Source organism: Rhyacophila brunnea, unplaced genomic scaffold (assembly GCF_057557595.1).
Source record: "Rhyacophila brunnea isolate RB1 unplaced genomic scaffold, BYU_Rbru_1.0 scaffold_4, whole genome shotgun sequence".
In the NCBI taxonomy this organism is placed as follows: Eukaryota; Metazoa; Arthropoda; class Insecta; order Trichoptera; family Rhyacophilidae; genus Rhyacophila; species Rhyacophila brunnea.
Window position 1 is genome coordinate 52,942,170 of NW_028233068.1, and position 20,595 is coordinate 52,962,764.

The window sequence follows — 20,595 nt, forward strand, 5'->3', positions numbered from 1 at the left end:
ATATTATAAGCATCTGATCGTATCTGTTCATACCATACACTTCCACTTCAAATTTAGTGAAAATATATTTTCATGATCAAAAATCATAAGTTTAGTATGGCACACGGTTCTAAAACGTATACGAATGGCCTCTTAGTTGATGTATTTGAACTAACAATATTACTACCATTATTTGCTTCACTTAGAGAAGAATTAGAACCAAAAAAAAAAACGGTGTGTGTACTTATGTACGCGCGTTAGAAGTTATACTTCTTTGGCGTAACAAAACGAAAACAAAACTTGTGATAAGCTAGATTCTTCGACTAACTCTTAATTATCTTGATAAATTACACACTCAAGAAAAAGGACCAATATTGGAATGCCGTTGGTTTATTTCTATACACTTTAACTTATATTACTAAATTATATAATTATTTATCATTGTTTTTATTTTTAAACTACTGCCACTATGACGTTTAATAGTTTGTTTATGTAAGGAATTGCAAATGGCCGACAATAATAAATTCGCTGCATAGGCAACGGAACAATTCTAAACTATAATATTATACTGTATAATCGTCACGATTGGAGTATCATACTGTGGCGTAATGGTAGTGCGTTCGGCTGATAACCGAACAATCGGTGGTTCGAATCCAATCGAGTGAGTTTATTTTTGTGAGAAAAAATAAATTATGTGTTACAATGTCACACGCCAAAAATACACTCTGATCTCATTTTCCAAACGCGCCTAAAGTATAACTTCAAAAAAAATGTCGGTAATCCACTCCCCGTGATAAATACTTTTCGAAGGAAAGAAACATCAAAAGAAGACTTATTTCAAGAGCTAAGAACAATTTACAATTAGCGGAGCCTATGAATCCTAAATAAGTTTGATGGGGGCAATAGAATATTTAAAATAAAAATGTACAATGCCGCAAAATATTTAGTGACCAGTGCAGTTTCCTAAATAAACCGTATCGATAGTGGGTTTAATAACCTAAATGGTGTAATCAAGAATAACGCAATAATTAGAGATAAATCAAATCGTTGTCAAATAAAATAATAATATATACTAATTAGGCTTAATTGAAAAAAAATTGTGACATATCAGAAATAAAATCATGTGAGTTAGTAGTAAATATTATGACGGAAATGCGTCTTATCTGACATTTACATCTTTCCTGTTTGACAATAATGCTCGTAAGTGCGTTTCCACGTCCTGCCCAACCAAACACTTCGAGTTTTAAATACCAGACGCAACAAACTAACGATATCTCAAGTTGTTTGCGGCTAGCTAATATATTCACAATAATATTTGTGCTGACAGTATGACTGAAACCGACCCATTATTTTTAAAATTACAGACAGAGCATACGTATCTCACAATGTGGAGGTAGGGCGAAGATGAGGGCTTGGAGCTTTTAACCCATCACAAATAATGACAACCTGGCTCTATATACATGTGTCAATTAAAAAATTAGCATGTGAGATAATGTTGTCAGCCCCAAAACTTTCCATTAACCATTTTGTATCAACAAATAGTTCGCAAGATTGAAGATTGTAACAATCTTTATTGAACATGCATAATTAGGAAACAGCTCAGAAACATACAAAAAATATGATGCTAGGCGAGACCCTAACCTGCACCGGTGGCTAAATTGGTGAAGCAGATCGGTCGAAATCCGTTGGATGCAGGTAGGTTTGAGCCCCACCCGGCGTCATATTTTTTTTCAAGATATTTATGTATGTTAAAAACTTTTCATATAGGTACTAAAATACTGATTAGACGATCGATCGGAACAAGAGTCATTATCAACTTAAATAAGAAGAAAATACTTTAAATTGTCACATTAATTAATCGGTAATAAAAATTAGAATTCCATATCATTGTTGTGGCTTTGGTGGTTTTTATTTCCATGTTTGTACTACTACGCAATTATAATTAATAGCCAAGCAAATGAATAATCCAAATCCGAAATGACAAAATTCACCATACTAAACTATACATAGATATTACATGCAAAAACTAACACACTTAAATGAAAGGATTGAAACTGATTAGAATTTACTGAAGGCAATAATTATTAATATTGAGCATCAGTCATAATATTGTATTTCTGAATAATCTTCACAAAAATGTATTAGATAAGATAACACCATTTTAAAAAAACTTAAATCTTTAGTTTAGGTAGGTACATTTTGATATAACAATTATTAGTCGTCTAGTCTAATTGGGATTCGTAACACTATCTTTAGTTTTTTTCCTACAAAGGTTAAATTATTTTTTCATAAGTAACTACTATAATCTAAAATTGAAAGGAGTTAAATAGTACATGTAATGAAAGAGAGAAAAAAAACACTAAATGAAAATTCACTTACATTCAAGTAAGTAAACCATGCACACTAACTTGTTTAATACGTCATAAATACAAGGTAACTGACATTTACTGTAGTACGGATCACATGTGAGATTTTTTAATCTTTTACACGGCGGTAATAACTATTAACGTAAGGAACACGTCATGCGCTTACCACATTAAGTCAGACTGGCCTAAGTATCCACCCCTAGCTAATATAAAACACCCCCTCCACTGTGTGCGGTGGGGTAAGTGATAAATTCTGTAAATTGTAATAGACATTAATAAATACTACCGTCACAACAAAATAGTCCAGAACATTTAGTTAAAGGTGGATTATTATTTTCAATCCTAAGACGGGGTGGCATCCATATAGTATAATTTATATTAATACACTTTTTAGGGCAGGGGGGGGCAAACTTTTTGGATGGAGGGCCAAATTCAAGAATTCAAATTGAGCGGCGGGCCGCAAGTAAAATACCATTTTTAGATATACCTACACTATTTATTATCAAAGAAAATAATGAGAAGCATGAAACTGTTGTACATTTTTGAACAATTTTTTTAAATTCAGGTGTTAATTTTGTAGATGATATTCTCAAAACTGTTGTAAATGGGCATCGGAGATATTTGATCGTGAAGAAATTCTATTGTGGTTCATGATCGAAAATGTTTGTTCACATTTATATAGGTTGATCCAAAAGTAACGAACATTTTTTTTGCATAATCTTTAAGTTGGTCGAATTTGTCTGAATGAAGGGCATTGTAAAATTTGGAGATTTCTTCACGACGATGCAATTCTCTTAAATCAGTGTCACACTACAGATCAATAATCTCAAGTTGTAGCTCTGTCGGCACACTATCAATATCTATTGAACACGATGTTCAACATAGAAAATAGTGGTTAAAGACGTACCGAGATAATACATTTACGAAACAACAAATTCTTCAAATTTTAATCTATTGTCAATATTTTTTAAACAATTATAAAAAAAGTTATTCGTAATCAGAAGTACAATTAATGATGGCGGGCCGCAAAAAATACCCGGCGGGCCGCAGTTTGCACCCCCCTGTTTTAGGGCAATGTTTTTTAGCCGCTTGCCCAATCCATTAGGTACTTACTCTGGATCAATCACATAAAAACATGCGATTTTTGCCACAAGACAAGATTCAAACCCTCACTCATGGTTTCACAGTACTTGGGGATTAATTAATCAAAATATCATCAAGTATTTCAGTTTTTAAAGCAGTTAAATGCAAGAAATGCTTTTATTCACAGGCACTTCAAATCTGCTGTTTACTATTCAAAATTTGAATTTGCCTAGATTCAACCAGTTTAATGAGCTCCGTTGACTTATCAACTTTCAGAAAAATACTTTCGTTAAATACATGAGATCAATATTCGCTTCAATGTCAGTATGATGCGGCACATAAAACCAGTCTGACTATTCTTCAGCTTCAGGGAAGATGGGTGGCTGAATGAGTTGGAAAATGATAATCGAATTATTGGCGTCAAGACATTACTTGGGGAAACCATTATTCTCCCCGGAATGTAAATCTTATAGTAAACTACATATATAATTATATGAAAGAATGAATTTCCAGTACCACTATACATTAGTGTAACTCATGTGCAAGAGACATACGACGACATCCAATAGCGCAAATGGTAATTTAATAGCTGTTGAAAATCTATTCGATCATTAGAACAAACAACAAATTTGGATTACAAAATGTCCCAGTCAGTGAGAAATTAGCAGAATGAATCAGATTACAAAGAGTACACAAAATAATATTATTCTAAACTGACATCAAAATGGGATCAGTAAGCCGAAATCAATTATGTATGTGCCAGTCGATATCAAATTCGAGCAGATGAAGCAAAATTCTAAGTACGGCTGGCCATGATACAGGTTGTGTAAACCTTTAATTTAAATCTTAATACCTTCAAACTACAAGTAGCGTGATGTGGCATGGTGAGGCGCATGTTTGGCATAATGCGGAATGACCAAAAAAGAAACCACTGGATAAGGAGGCAGACTATTATGCAATGCAAAGAGGCCACGCACTAATGAAACAGTAATGGATAACACGTTGCTTCGAATCCGGACAGAAAAAAAAAGCTTTTTATGTTCATTTAGGTCTTCCAGAAATATTTTTCACTGATAGAATACGCTAGATCCTGGCAGGTAAAACCAGGGAACACAGAATTAATGGGAACTGAAATACCCAACGGGTGTGGAGTAACAGGCAACCGATCTCGAGTGTGGAAGAATACGGAATAAACTCAAACACGTTTCAAGAATACGCTTGTCCTTTGTTCTGACAACTGCTCTTGTTGTATGCACTGACGCTCATTCAATATTGCTGCATTTGAAGGTTGCAACACACACTATTAGATGTCTATGTGTGGTTCATTTTCGTAGGACACTAACACATTGAAAACCCTGCATCAAAATATAGTGTATTGTATAGCCTATCAAACTCTATTTATTAATCTGTTCTGTGGGTAAAACGCTAAGTTATCAATGCTACTTCTGAATCTCAACCTGGCAAAACAATTCTAAAATTTTCTGAGATTCACATTGACAATTTCTTGAGAAAGAAGTTGTAAAAATTGTCAATACTACTAAACGTTTGTCGATTTCTACAATTAGTTTAAGTCATCTTTTAAATTTTTAAATTCTATTAGACAGTTTTGACTGTCTCCTGAAAAAAGAGGAAGTTTTAGATTTACGAGGTTTACTGATGTAGGTAAGTACTTAATTTTTGGCACTATTATATTGAATACATAACTCTTCTCTATAGTGTATCCAATATCAATTATTTTATAGATTCATCTATGGATATGTTGGACACTGAAGAATAATACAAAGAAATATCGACGCATATAAAATAAAAACTACTTGATTACCTAAGAATGAATCAAACTACAACATTTGCTTATAGAGTAATATTATTTATGGCTGTATGTTTACATCCAACTAAGTGAAATTGAAAATAAGAATAAGGGCATTATATAAACAGGGATGGGACCGCCCTCAATAATAATACAGCTTAACTACACCTGGGGGAAATAATTACACGACATGAACGCAACTTTGCACGTCGATGATACGCAAGTATACAATCTTATACGCTGCCATGAGTTACAGTACAAATAATATTTTAAATATACCAGTAAAATATAACTCAATAATTCTTCAAATTGCTTCGAATTCGAATCACAGTAGCAGTTTTTTATTGAGAAAAATAGGCATACATTACAATATTCCTAGGCCTAATATGATAATATATGAGAAATCTCACAATATCTGTATGTCGGTAAGAGTATCAAATGCAATGATTAGGTATTTAACATTCATACAGAGTGAAGTTTAGTATGTGCAATCTGTACATATTATTTGAGGCACCGTGGCAGTAATAATGCGAAGACAGAGACATTGTAGTAATTGATATATGAAGTGGCAGTTATTGATTTTAATGACTGTCTATTGACTGCCAGCTTGCAGAATGAAAAATAAAGAAAACAATGCGAGAAGCTGGGCCAATGTTTCAATATTGGTAATCAAATTTTAATTATACACTTGAAGACTTGTGAATAATTATTGACATAAAAAATAAAGGGGGACGACAGCAGCAGTTCGATTACAGTTTTAAGCGCATACATATATACATACCTATATCTATATAAACTGAAAACGAAGGTAAGAAAAAAAATTACTTAATATTGAAAATGGCAGCACTTTCGATCACACAAAAGCGAGTTGCCATGTCGTAATAGATTGTTTTGCTAAGCTGTCAACTATGCATAGGGTTGATAATTACTTAGTTTAACATAACGTCGACATCTTTGCATTTGGCCGTAAGTGTCAACCACTAATTCATTTTTAGGACACATACCTTAAAGATCAACCGCAGGATCGAACCCATGAAATAACAATGATAGTATTAGATTGGCAATATTGACATGTTATGTTTACTTCAATATGTGCGATATGAAGTATTTCTTAACAAATATGTACCTATATTGTCTTGCAATTTCAAGATAAGGCAGTTTTCAATCATGTTGACACAGATTATCAAAATGGCTACAACTATGCTTAGGAGATAAGTTGGGGTGGGGTGGATTACAATAAAAAAAATATGTAAGTATTTATCTGAAAACAACTTGTGTCTTAAATTTGAATTGATTGAATGATGTATAGATTAGACCAGTGTTTCCACATTAATTTTAGTCACGGAACCCTTTTATAATATGTTGTATAATGTAATAGAACCCCTTAGATATTATTTAGTGTAGTATGAAGATGCTACGTTTTAACGGATTGAAGCGACAATTGAAATGCATCTTGTACAAAACACCAATAAGACCAGTTATCATGTATAGCTAGGAGACCTGGTGCATGTTTAAAAGCATGGAAAGAGTGTTGACTCATTTGAGCGGAGCCATTTCTTCGGACCCATCATTGACACTCAGTTGGGATGGAGACGAAGATACAACTACGAGCCGCACTCCTTATATGGGGGCCCGCACATTGAACATTTCATCAAATTGGGCCGGTCTATGTACACAGGATGGACGAGTCATGTATGACAAAGAAACTGAGATTCGGGAAGCCAGAAGGCAAACGACCACCTGGTTGACCTCATACAAGATGGAGGGACAGTGTTGAATTGAATTTAAACAATTCACTGCGGAGCATTTAATTACTTTTTAATTACCACATTTAAATAACATGCTAATTAATCTAATGGCCCCTAATCATGACACAAAAGCTGTGGCGTTCGTGCTGTAAGGATTAAAAACTTTGGGCGTCCTAAACTGGAGGCATTGGACAGACCTGGAGGAGGCTAAGACCTACATAGGGTTGTAGTGCCAGGAAGAAAAATAAGAAGTAAAAAATGGACCACACAAATGAATTTCAAGTTCGAATTTGTTAAGTGTTGGAAAAAAGTCAAATTAAAAATGTCCATGTCTTTTTCCTTGCGAAATATGTCAGCAACATTTTTATGATATGGAAACAAATCTTGCCTCGGTTCAAAAATTCTAATGAGGGCTTAAACTCATAATCCCACCATGAAGGCAAAACCAGGGTAAAGTGGCGAATACTAATTTTGAATTTATCATGATTGTAATAGGTAACTTGTAATTAAATTAAAAATCCAGACCACATTTCGCCAAGCGCATTTTTAAGTGACTGAAATATTTTTAGCCTAGTTGAAAAAAATGTCACATGTCATACTCTTCTGCAACATCTTCTTGGCAACGCTTCTAGGAGCTGTTGTCTACTAAATGGCTTGTTAGTTTATAATGGAAGTGCGGTTAAAAATGGGCGGAGCATGTTATTTCACAGTTTATACACGTAGCCAAGAAGATGTTGCTAATGAGTAGAATAACAAACATGGCTGCTTGCACAGCTTCTGTACGAGACTTGCTAAATTGTTATTAGAGACAAGCAGGGAGGGTTGGGACGTGTAATGGTAATATACCCAGCATTTTGAGTTAATACTTTATACATCTCGCGTCATATACATAATATGTACCAACAATTGTTTTTCCGATAGCTGTTTCATAACTACGAAACACAGTGATCGAAAATCTTCTCAAACACACCCAACAATTTCTATTCTCTCAAATTTCATTATTCTGCCAATAGGAATGGGGAGTCTAGTTAGCAGTGTTTAGCTTTGAATCCCGTTGGTTGAGTTATATTCATTATGTCGTTTTATTCAATCATGCATATCTGGATCAAAGGCATGGATGTCTGTCACGTTACCCATTTACCTTCACCGAAATCCACTCTCTAGGAGTGTTTGCGAATCGTTCAAAACAAATCTTTAAAAGTCTTATAATAGTACCAGCCAACGTTTAATGGTAACTTACAGCCCAATACATAAATATACAGATGCTCTGCCCTCTTAAAATAAATAACCATAATGACCCCAATCAGGTAGGTGATTAGGAGACAAAATTTATCCCCCCCACCCTTATTTTTGTTTCCTCTGCGTATCGAAACGCAGAAGGAATAAAGAGCACATCGCACCGTCCAAGGCATCTGCAAATTTTTAAATTTCGAAATTAAATGCAAAACAACTGCAAAAGTCGTGAACTTGATAATGTAAAAGTGAAGTAACTGAAAGAACATGCAATATAATGTAGATACAAACCAAATATTATGGTTTATTTTTAGAAACTCTATTTCTCCTAACAAAACGAAGACTTCAAACCCTAATATATGTCTTTTGCAGATGCCTTGGTTTTACACTCACGGTGCGACATGGTAGCACAAAAAATATTTTTTTACACTGCAAAAAATGTGTATACCTACACATTTTAAGTACTTATGTTTTCGTTCATGTCTGATTGATTACTTTAAACCATTAATTTCTGGGAGGTATAAGCATGGCGATACTTACCCGTATTTATATCTAAATTTTTTACAAATATGTTAGAAGTATATGATAAAGACTTGTATTTCACCACGATATGGAAGTGAGAATACCAGTGGCAAGTGGTAGGCTGTTAAGATTTGACATAACTATTTCACACTGAACTTTGTCAGTCATCAATTGTCAAAATTATCAAAATCAACATCAATACTAAGAATACAATTTGCAAATGGCGGTGGTTAGTTTATAAAATTGAATTAAACCCCACCTAAACCAAACCATAATACTTCAGGGCATCTATTCTATACACAAGACTGCTATAGGCCGCTATCGAGGGTAGTTTATCATATTTAGTACTAAGTATTATAATTTTTACAAAAGTTTGTTTTAACAACACCTCTCTTGGCTGTGCTAAATTTTAGAGCGAGCGAGCAGTTTTGACTGTTTAGCTTATTGTAACAATTATAATACCTCAATACGAACAAATGATAATCTACCCTCGATAACTGCCGATAGCGGCTGATAGCAGTCTTGTGTATAGAATAGATGCGCAGGGTATGCTACGGGCGATCCGACAAAACACTGCACACTTTTTCAGTCATACGTATTTGTTTTCATTGAATTAAGAATAGGTACCTACATGATAAATGTTATCATAGATGGTGTTGGTTATTTTTTTTTAAATTCATTAAACCCTATACCAAACCATAACCAAACCATCGATAAAAAATATTTTTTCTTCTATAAAATATCTAAAATTATGTATGGTTAAAGCCGCGTTGACACGATTCGAGTACACTCGGACTGAGCGCACTCATATGAGATAGCTTCATACTAATTACTCCTATACAAGCTACTCGGACCGCGTTCTACTCTTCCGAGCTAGCTCGTATAGGAGTAATTAGTATGAAGCTGTCTCGTACGAGTGTACTCGGATCGTGTCAACACGGCATGATTTTAGATATTTTATAGATAAACGAATATTTTATGACTATTATCTATAATGGCTTGGATTAGGCAGGATTTAATTGATCATTAAAAACTAACAAACACTATCTACACATTGTAGTCGTAGTTCAATAAAAACAAATACGTTTGGCTGACAAAGTATAGTAGGTATGCACTATTTATGTCGGATATTAACAGCCTACCTCCACCCTTCGCCACTGGAGAATACAATATATTAAATTAAAACAATCGACAGGGGCTAGTATAATGAGTGTGAAGTACAGCGTGTATACATGCTCATTTGACCTTACACACACACGGAATTATAAAGCGTGTAAGTAAACGCTTGTGGCATACATTAGGTTAAATGTGAAATAGTTTAATTTCTGTAAGTGTAATACCTATTTGTGTAGGAAAGGAAATGAGAGATAATTCCGTTCTTGTCGGTTTAAGGGAAACCAGCCCCAAACAAATTTTGAAAATAGCCGATATACTGGATTGATTATTCGTTAGGTTCGGTTAGGTTAGGTTTTCATTCTTGAATTTATGAATTTTGCCAAAATCGGCTATGAAATTGGCACGGTTGCTGCCTGGTTTTCCGTAAACCGGCTTGTACCGATAATTCTTTAAAATTGAAAATTTAGTTGAATACCTATATCAAATTAACCCATTTATGTGAAAAGGGACTAATCGAAACCATGCCTCGGAAGTAGTAAATTTCACATACAAAATTACCAAAAAATTGGTCCTCTAAAAAATAGTCATTTTAGACATGTCTCTCTTTTCCTTTCACACACAGATATTTCCTACGTATAAACTCTATTTTACTTAGTGATTTTGGTCAAATTGTGCACATATTGCAACCTTCAATAATTATGATAAAACAACTAACTATGTCATCTAGAGACTCCTTAAAATGACTGTCTTTTAGATCGAAAAGATATCAGCTTTGCAATTTCTTTCTATAATAATAATTTATGTATGCCTATTAGTATATCGTGTGAATGTAGGATACATAAAAAAAATGTAAAGATGATAATTATTACTAATTCAATAGGTAAGAATATTAATAATATTGAAAATGTATGTCAGATAATAATTTTATAAGTACATTATTCTTTGCATATATATCTAATTATATACAGGCTATAACGCTAATGAGATATATCCGATTGGACAGCGGTCTTATAACTCAAAACAATAATAGTAATATGCCAAAGTGTAGAGAATATTCCTAGGAGACCTCGATAAAATTGACAGCAATGGTTGACGGTATTCCTATACCAAAAACATATTCGGACGTATGCGTATACTATACGGTCCCCGTTACATGATTATACGCTAATTGTGTACCACAGGTTTATTCTACATCATGAACACCGCTTCACCATTAATTAAGGATATAACACTGGTCTGAAACGATTTGAAAACGGATATCGAGGCATAAATTTAAAGCAATGACGGGAAGTAGGTACTTGCACCCATGTAGGAGGAAAAAACACATTCGGAAATCAATTATATCAACACTTCAATTAATTAAGCACACGCACCGTCACACAGGCAATATAAATAAACTGTAATACACTTAATTGCCTATAAATTCAGCCGATACCCTGAGGAAGAACTCATTTTGAAACATGTCTGATGTCGGTACTAAAAGCCGATGGCTAACTGAATTAACAGGAATTAAGGTGCGACTGGGTACGCAAAACTAAAACGAATACTCACAAACGATACATAATTAGCAAGACAAGATAATAGAGCGTAGAGATTGGGGAAGTATTATCTAGTGTCGAAAATATAAGCCCGCAAAACTGTCTGTCAAAATGGGTTAACGAGAAATGCTGTCGGTACTTTACCCTTCTGTCAGCGAAAAAACGTATTCCACACCACTCCCAGTCGCCTGGTCGGATATTTCACAGTCACAGTCAAATAGACTTCATTTTCACTGATTCGTACATTCTCTAATGTTGTAGAAAAAACCACCGATGCGATATCAATTTTACGCCTACGATTTCAGAAGGATTCGGCCACCATCAACTTATCCCTACGCCTTCTACCGGGCTCGTCTTTTTTCACGGCCATTTGCAACAATGTCGAAAATGAAGCCAAGCGATTGGTCGTATTCCGAAGCGTATGTATTCGTTTTGCGTTCTAGAAAATTCATAAAAGCTTATAATAACATCATAAGATATTCAAAAGTAGGCTTTATGTACACGTTGTATAACGATTTTTGCAAAGCTACGTGCTGTAGTTGTAATACTTTTTAACTACGGTTCTAGGATATATCGGAAATGTTAAGCGAACGAACCATAGGACAGGGTGCGGTGGTTTCCTGCGAGGACCCCGTACAATTTGTGACGTCAAACAGGGCGTACCAAACTAAAGAGCGCCATATTCAAATTATTTTTTTATAGATGAATAAAATTCATTAAAATTTAATACGTAAAGGAGTTTCTTAATACTTATAAACAATGGATAGGCTCAGTAATGAAATCATAGAAAATATATCATTGTTTCAGCATAATGAATCATTTGTTTGAATCATAAGTTTTCAGGTTTTCTAATAATATAATGTAAACACTGTAAACTATTAATTGATTACGTATCTACATCACAACTAAATGTAATAAATTAATAATAATATTACTTTAAAATGATTATTTATTCTTAAGAGTATAGTGATTTCCAAACCTCTATAATATCATTACCATGCTCCAAAATTACACAAATTTAATGTACAAACAGGAATTTCGAGCTCAGGCTGAATTTTTATTGACTGCCGCTCACTGTTTTTTGACTACCAACTACCCCATCGCTCGTTCATGGTGTACAACGGATAAATTCGCATGCACTACTGGTTATCTGTGTAATTATTTATTTATATGATTGATGGAAATACTACGATTGCAATCTGATTTGTATAAATCATTATCAGCAACGGTTTTCTTTGAAGCTAATGACGAAACCAATTCGTCATAAAATTTAAAAGAGTGCTTCCAAACCAGTCATGGAATTCTTCAATTAAACCAAAACATAAAGAATAGGTATACGTATTCTTTATAAATTAAGGTTTTTTTTATAACTTTACTAATACCGATTTAGATTTAACAGAAGAAACACTCAACTAGGTATCATTATACAATGTTAAAATGACTGACGTCCCGCATGAAGGCAGATCATGCATTGCTGAAAGGATCAGGGATGAAATTGTGAATATTATAAACCTGGGATCGACCATCAGTGGAAAGGGCGGATGCGAAGCGGAAATAAGAAGGCGCACACAGTTGCAAAAAATGCGATGACACGCCTTACCACTATATGGAAGGATCGGGGAATTTCGATTGCCACAAAAATGATGCTTGTGCAAACATTAGTTTTCTCGATATTTCTATACGGAGTCGAGTCGTGGACCCTGAAGGCAAGGGAACGGAAGGCAATTGATGCCTTTGAGATTTGGTGTTGGCGCTGAATGCTTCGTATTTCTTGGACGGAGCACAGGACGAACCAGTCAATCATCCAGAGACTGAAGATAAAGGAACGGCTCTCGACAATATGTCTGAGAAGAATTCTGCAGTTTTTTGGACTTATTATCAAGCGCGGACCGGACAACCTGAAGAGACTGGTGGTTTTGGGTGGCCTACAGGAAAGGTGAAGCAGAGGAAGAGCGTCTGAAGCGACCAAGTGAAAGAGCTGACTGGGGGCACCATCCATTATGCCCTGAGAGAAGCGGAAGATCGAGAAGGATGGAAAGTCTTGGTCGCTCAAAGGATGGCGAAATTCAAATGACGTGGTCACGATCCTCAGCCATGAGTGCAAGACCAAAAAGAATAAACCTATATCTTTGATAGTAGATTCCGGGAAGCGATTTTTTTGGAAGTGAATTGTTTACTCACGCGAATAAATTTAATTAAACACGACTAAATCATTTTTGTATGAAATATACAAAATAAAAATACTTAATACTTACATACATAAATCGTTCACACTAAATTTACCACTAATAATTAGTGATAGGTAATAAAATTATTTTATTATTATACCTAGTACTTACTTAACCCTTCCATAATCGTGTTATCTAAGTATTGTCTACCGGCCCACTCAACACATCTGAGAGCGCTCCAAATGCACGGGTGAGTGGTGGATCCCGCATCTGACAAAAATCACATGTTGTTTCGTTGCAATACATTTTATCCGAAGGAATGAGCCAATGGGTTGAAAGACTGGCTGATGACCACTCCTCGTAATAAGTGCATTATAACTTGTATTCTGTATATAGGGATATATTATGTGAATTATTAATATTCTACTTACCTAGTATACATATTATAATATTGTGCACATTCATTTAACGTTGTTTATTACTGTCGAATATAATACCAAATATCTATATTATTTTATGTGTATTTGGATTTGGACCCATTCAGCGCTCGAAATGGAAAAGTTTACGAACCGGAGCGCTCGACAAATTTTCTGAAGATATTTACGTAGTCATCAAATCGTATGTGTATTTTATAAAAATGAGTGTGTCAGATTTTCTATTGTATGGCCTATCTAGCTCAGACGGTCAACATAGTTTTTCCACGAGACGGAGCGATAGTTTTACAAATTTCACGAGCCGGAACGGCGCTCCGGTGCGTTCCGTTCCATTTCGAGCCCTGGGACCCAACGTATAGACCCAAAAGAAGTGAATAGATAGCAATCATTACTCGTAAAAGGGGCCATTCTGTGGTGGTCCGCCATAATAATATTAGTATAATATACTCAGCCACAATGCGAAAATAGTTTTTTAGCGCTCGAAATTGACGCGACTCCGGTTCGAGAAAGCGTCGAGACCATCGCTCCGTCTCATGTAAAAAATTAAAATTGACTTCCGGTTCGTGGAAAATAATTAAATTGATTTACCTACCATACATATTTTTCTTAATATTTTAAAGCGTAACGTGTCGGATGTATGGTAAAAAAATATATTTATGACCTGTCGTAACTCATATTTTTACAAGTGGTGATTTTTTGATATTTTGCTAAAAAGATTTTTCTAGGTGATTTCAATTTTTCTGTTCAATCTTCAGCAAACAAGCATAGTTTTTTTTCGGGAACATCAACGCGTACTAACCAAAGTGTTACCTATTCTATCAATAATAATAAATGATTGATATAAAATTTACATCAGTTTATAAGTAATACCTAATACAAATAATAAGTACACGAATGCATGTTACTATTAAATACCTACCTAATTGTAATAATCAATAGAATGCAATCTAAGTGATGAGAGTTATATAGGTACTAGTCTATAGGAATAGCAAGTTCATGCACTGCTTATGGATGGCAGATATAGGAGTAAAAGACAATGGTAGAAGTTTTGTCAGTTTATATTAGTTATAGACACGTCAAGATAAATTTTGACGATTTCATAAACTTTGCCTACTCGAATCTACAATAGATATACCCACATTTATCTGAACCTTAAAAACTGTTGTTATATTTTGTTCGTCAAAGGTAGGTAGGTATATACCCACTACATACCTAACAATTGAGCACACTTTAATTTGTTTGGAATATTATACAGCACTCCGGTTCATAAAATTTTCTATTTCGAGCACTGGTGTTATGTTAGATCTTTGGAAAGTTTTCTTTAACATCTTTGTAAATTAACTTACTTAGTATTAATATATTTTTGAATACATATTCAGATTGGGTAGGTAGGTATGTCCTCGAATCGGGACCGTCTATAAATCAGACCACGTTGCGAAATTGCGAGTTCCGACTTAGTGCTACAATGCTAGTTATCGCTTATAATTCCTTATACTTACCATACCTATAGGTTCTTCGAATACAATGGTACCTATTTGGGTTTTGCAGTAGGTACATACCTAAATTAAAGGAAATCGATTGAATAGGTACTTTAACACATTGCTGTGTTACTATATTTTTTCTTTATGATATAATAATTATTTACTGCAAACGGTTTACCGGATTGTAGGTATTCGAAGTAGTTATATACTCAATAACTAGCATTACGATCGGAATTATTAATTTAGGGCCACGGTTAACTATAATAGAGAGCCATAGATTAGAGTGATTGGGTGTATGCAGGATGCGTCAAGCGGGGTGTTAGGGATGCGAAACACCCAGGCGGCGGGATCGAGTGGACGGCAAAAAAGTAAAAAAAAAAAAACATTTATTAGAAAAATACATGTCTTAAAAACTCAATATAATGATGAGATAATAAATATGAAGTACTGACGCACGTTGCCTACTCCCGAAGGGAGGAAAATCGAGGAGTTAGAGGTGAATTAGGTATTTGAAAGAGGCTCCGCAACGAAATAGGTACCTACCTATTATTATTAAATACCTACCTACACTGCAATGCACCGGTTACTATTTTCAATGTGTTTGAGCTATCACAAGGCCCGATGGGTTGGGCGAATGGCTAATAACCATTCCTAGTGGAAATACAGCATCCAATCTATGCAGGGATGTCCCCGTTCATATGTGCAGGATTTGCATTACACGAAGGCGGTTGAATGTAAAAGACAACCAAAAGATAGTTAGGTATTCTGTTCTTTTCAATTCGTGTTAAACAGGTATGTAGCTATCCCCCCCCCCCCCCAGGGAACGAAAAAAATCAGAAACTCTCAAGGAAGTCTATGTGAATAGGTAGGTAGGTCCTAAGACCTAAATGGAATATTTACAGCGATGATATCCGCTGCAAATATATTATATTTCTCGCTGCTACCAATCCTATAATCTAGAGGTGTCCGCAGAAAACCGAATATTTGCGGCGAATATAATATGAACCCATGAGTAAGGGGGGAATGGGACGACTGGCCTCCAGACAATTGGACGCCGCACTGTCGTAGACACGTGTAGACGAGGTATTTTAATCAGTTTCTATCTACTACTTAGTAGTTTGAATTCATTTTACTCTTAACATAATATATTCTTTATCGCGGATTGAGAATTACCATGCCTAAGGCTTTATATACCTAAAATATAAAACTCCTTTTTCGTTGGAACTTAAACATATGCACGATTAAATCATTGTTTACGTCTGAATATTTACATTCTTACCAACTATTAAATCATAATGTAATCATTGAAGTATAAATAATAATATTGAATATATTTTTTAAAGTACCTAACGTCTATTTATTTTCGAAATCCGTGGCGTCCAGTTGTCCGGTGCCAAATCGTCCTAGACCCGAGTAAGGGTGGGTGTGGCAATCATGTATAACGATGAGTGTTGTACCGCATGTATCCATCTCCGTATAACTGGGTAGGCTATATCCAGCGCATACCAGGAAAACACATGGTCCAATAGTGGCCCTCGTTGAGAATCCACGAGGAACGGGGTTACTGTTTCATATCTCATGTACCTACATGTATGTAGAGCAAGCCTCGATTTGTGCTCTATGATGCTCCAACTTCCATGATGCTATAAAGTGTCTGATTGAAAATACTTTCATAAGTATTTATAACTGGTGAAATACCTCAATGTTGACATTGTTTAAAGTTTGACCGCGGATTCACCATCGAAGGGGATTGGGCAGTATCTAGTGGTTCTAACAATTGGAACCACTAGACACACGCGAACACGATAACCACTTCTGGGTGCGACAACTAGCAGTGACTAGTCAGGGACCATCCCATCAGTGGATACTGAGATATTCCGGGCCCTGTAGCTAGCTCGGGATGTTGGTAGGACCCGGGATTCACAAAAATTAAATAATAAATAGAAATAGGTAGCAGTAAAATGAAAAAGTCTTGATTGTTTCGTTCAGAGAACGTGATTTTATATTTTAGCTTTATCGACACACCATCAATTATTCACAATATTATTCTTACATATTTCTGTCACTTAATAATACTGCTTAATCTCTAATTCGCTTTAACTTTAAACTTAATTCTATATTTCCGTTTCTTTAACTAATTTTTCACGTCCTTGAGTGGTTATGTCGTTTCTTTTTACACTCCGAGTCGTGGGGCCGATGTTATCTCTTTCAATGGCGACCCTCTACTGACTTTTTTTCAATCGAACAGTGCTGCCATCTTTTTTTTTTTGCATACTCATTATTAAATTCTTTGGCTTTCGTCTCTTTTATTCGGCAAACCACATTCTTCTCTGACAAACTATTATTATAATTAGATACAATTCTTACGTGTTAAGTACATGTTGAATAGACTAGGAGGTCGGGTGACATGGTTAAACTTAATAATTAATTTTAATCTATCGGGAAAGGCCCAATAATCATGGGTATGACAATACCTACTTATTTTGGGATTTCACACGAGGGCGGTTAAACCTAGAGGCTCATAAATAGCTCCGGCTAGGAGTAAAAATGGTAGGTAAATTAATTACTAAACACAAAACCTTAACTGTAAATTACAGATATATATTGGTATAAATAAAAAGACGTTAAAATTAAAATATTATTTGAATACAATTTTTGGCGAATGATTCTTCGAAATATGTTTTTTGCACGCTGGCAATGTTTCATACGTCATTTTGAAGTGTGTGTAGACGAGGTATTTTAATCAGTTTCTATCTACTACTTAGTAGTTTGAATTCATTTTACTCTTAACATAATATATTCTTTATCGCGGATTGAGAATTACCATGCCTAAGGCTTTATATACCTAAAATATAAAACTCCTTTTTCGTTGGAACTTAAACATATGCACGATTAAATCATTGTTTACGTCTGAATATTTACATTCTTACCAACTATTAAATCATAATGTAATCATTGAAGTATAAATAATAATATTGAATATATTTTTTAAAGTACCTAACGTCTATTTATTTTCGAAATCCGTGGCGTCCAGTTGTCCGGTGCCAAATCGTCCTAGACCCGAGTAAGGGTGGGTGTGGCAATCATGTATAACGATGAGTGTTGTACCGCATGTATCCATCTCCGTATAACTGGGTAGGCTATATCCAGCGCATACCAGGAAAACACATGGTCCAATAGTGGCCCTCGTTGAGAATCCACGAGGAACGGGGTTACTGTTTCATATCTCATGTACCTACATGTATGTAGAGCAAGCCTCGATTTGTGCTCTATGATGCTCCAACTTCCATGATGCTATAAAGTGTCTGATTGAAAATACTTTCATAAGTATTTATAACTGGTGAAATACCTCAATGTTGACATTGTTTAAAGTTTGACCGCGGATTCACCATCGAAGGGGATTGGGCAGTATCTAGTGGTTCTAACAATTGGAACCACTAGACACACGCGAACACGATAACCACTTCTGGGTGCGACAACTAGCAGTGACTAGTCAGGGACCATCCCATCAGTGGATACTGAGATATTCCGGGCCCTGTAGCTAGCTCGGGATGTTGGTAGGACCCGGGATTCACAAAAATTAAATAATAAATAGAAATAGGTAGCAGTAAAATGAAAAAGTCTTGATTGTTTCGTTCAGAGAACGTGATTTTATATTTTAGCTTTATCGACACACCATCAATTATTCACAATATTATTCTTACATATTTCTGTCACTTAATAATACTGCTTAATCTCTAATTCGCTTTAACTTTAAACTTAATTCTATATTTCCGTTTCTTTAACTAATTTTTCACGTCCTTGAGTGGTTATGTCGTTTCTTTTTACACTCCGAGTCGTGGGGCCGATGTTATCTCTTTCAATGGCGACCCTCTACTGACTTTTTTTCAATCGAACAGTGCTGCCATCTTTTTTTTTTTGCATACTCATTATTAAATTCTTTGGCTTTCGTCTCTTTTATTCGGCAAACCACATTCTTCTCTGACAAACTATTATTATAATTAGATACAATTCTTACGTGTTAAGTACATGTTGAATAGACTAGGAGGTCGGGTGACATGGTTAAACTTAATAATTAATTTTAATCTATCGGGAAAGGCCCAATAATCATGGGTATGACAATACCTACTTATTTTGGGATTTCACACGAGGGCGGTTAAACCTAGAGGCTCATAAATAGCTCCGGCTAGGAGTAAAAATGGTAGGTAAATTAATTACTAAACACAAAACCTTAACTGTAAATTACAGATATATATTGGTATAAATAAAAAGACGTTAAAATTAAAATATTATTTGAATACAATTTTTGGCGAATGATTCTTCGAAATATGTTTTTTGCACGCTGGCAATGTTTCATACGTCATTTTGAAGTGTGTGCTGGAATTGTAAATTGAATGAAATTAATATTTTTAAAATGTAACAATTCATCTAAATTTGCCACAGTTCGGCCGATATAATGAATTAATAAATTATAACTAGTGCTTACTAATATAATTATTTCACATGTATAGCCTTGAGAATGATAATGAAAATAATAAACACGTAAGGTATCATCACTTGCGTTTTTTGCTGATTCAGTATCATAATCAGCTGATAATGTAAAGCTGTATTTTCCATACTTATCAAGTGACGAGTTATTTAATCGAAAATGGCAAACTCTGTGAGCTGCGAGCATTTGGACAGACTTTTAAATGTCACCATGAAAGACCAATGGCACGGCCAAGACGTAAGTTTGTTTTCTAATATTTAACATAACCTCACCTTTTTGACAGATTATGTTCATTCACCAAAGTTGTTCGGCGTAATTTATGATAAAGCTACACCTTATTTATAATATTATCATTGTTAATCGATTGTAAGTTACATGCCAAACAGCTTTGGTTATTATCGGCCCATTCTATTTACAAATTTCAATTTCTAAATATTTTATGGATTATTTATTTACGGGAGAAGGCTGTATAAAGTAATGCCTATGTTCCTTTTATGTACACCTCCCATATCTTCGTCTCTCACTGACTACAAATCCCCCGTCCAATTCACATACATATCTACACTCTTGGTCATATACAGCACTGGCGCTTTGTTTTTATTAACTTATTTATTTTTGTAAGATCTTTTTA

At 34.8% G+C, this 20,595-nt stretch overlaps 2 protein-coding genes across 2 annotated transcripts in view; one reads left to right on the forward strand and one right to left on the reverse strand.

Annotated features, from left to right (window-relative positions):
- Positions 1-11,756, reverse strand: part of LOC147067509 (guanine nucleotide-binding protein G(I)/G(S)/G(T) subunit beta-1) — a 34,487-nt gene extending 22,731 nt beyond the window's left edge. The window contains exon 1 of the mRNA XM_085953622.1: positions 11,537-11,756. The gene's annotated coding sequence lies outside the window, so the exon portion shown is untranslated. The remainder of the gene's footprint in view (positions 1-11,536) is intronic.
- Positions 11,757-19,822: 8,066 nt separating this feature from the next.
- The window catches only part of LOC147067510 (ubiquitin carboxyl-terminal hydrolase 20-like), a 29,736-nt gene continuing 28,963 nt past the window's right edge, over positions 19,823-20,595 (forward strand). Inside the window, exon 1 of the mRNA XM_085954536.1 lies at positions 19,823-20,201. Within this exon, the coding sequence (XP_085810662.1) occupies positions 20,124-20,201 (78 nt within the window). The 5' untranslated portion in view covers positions 19,823-20,123. The remainder of the gene's footprint in view (positions 20,202-20,595) is intronic.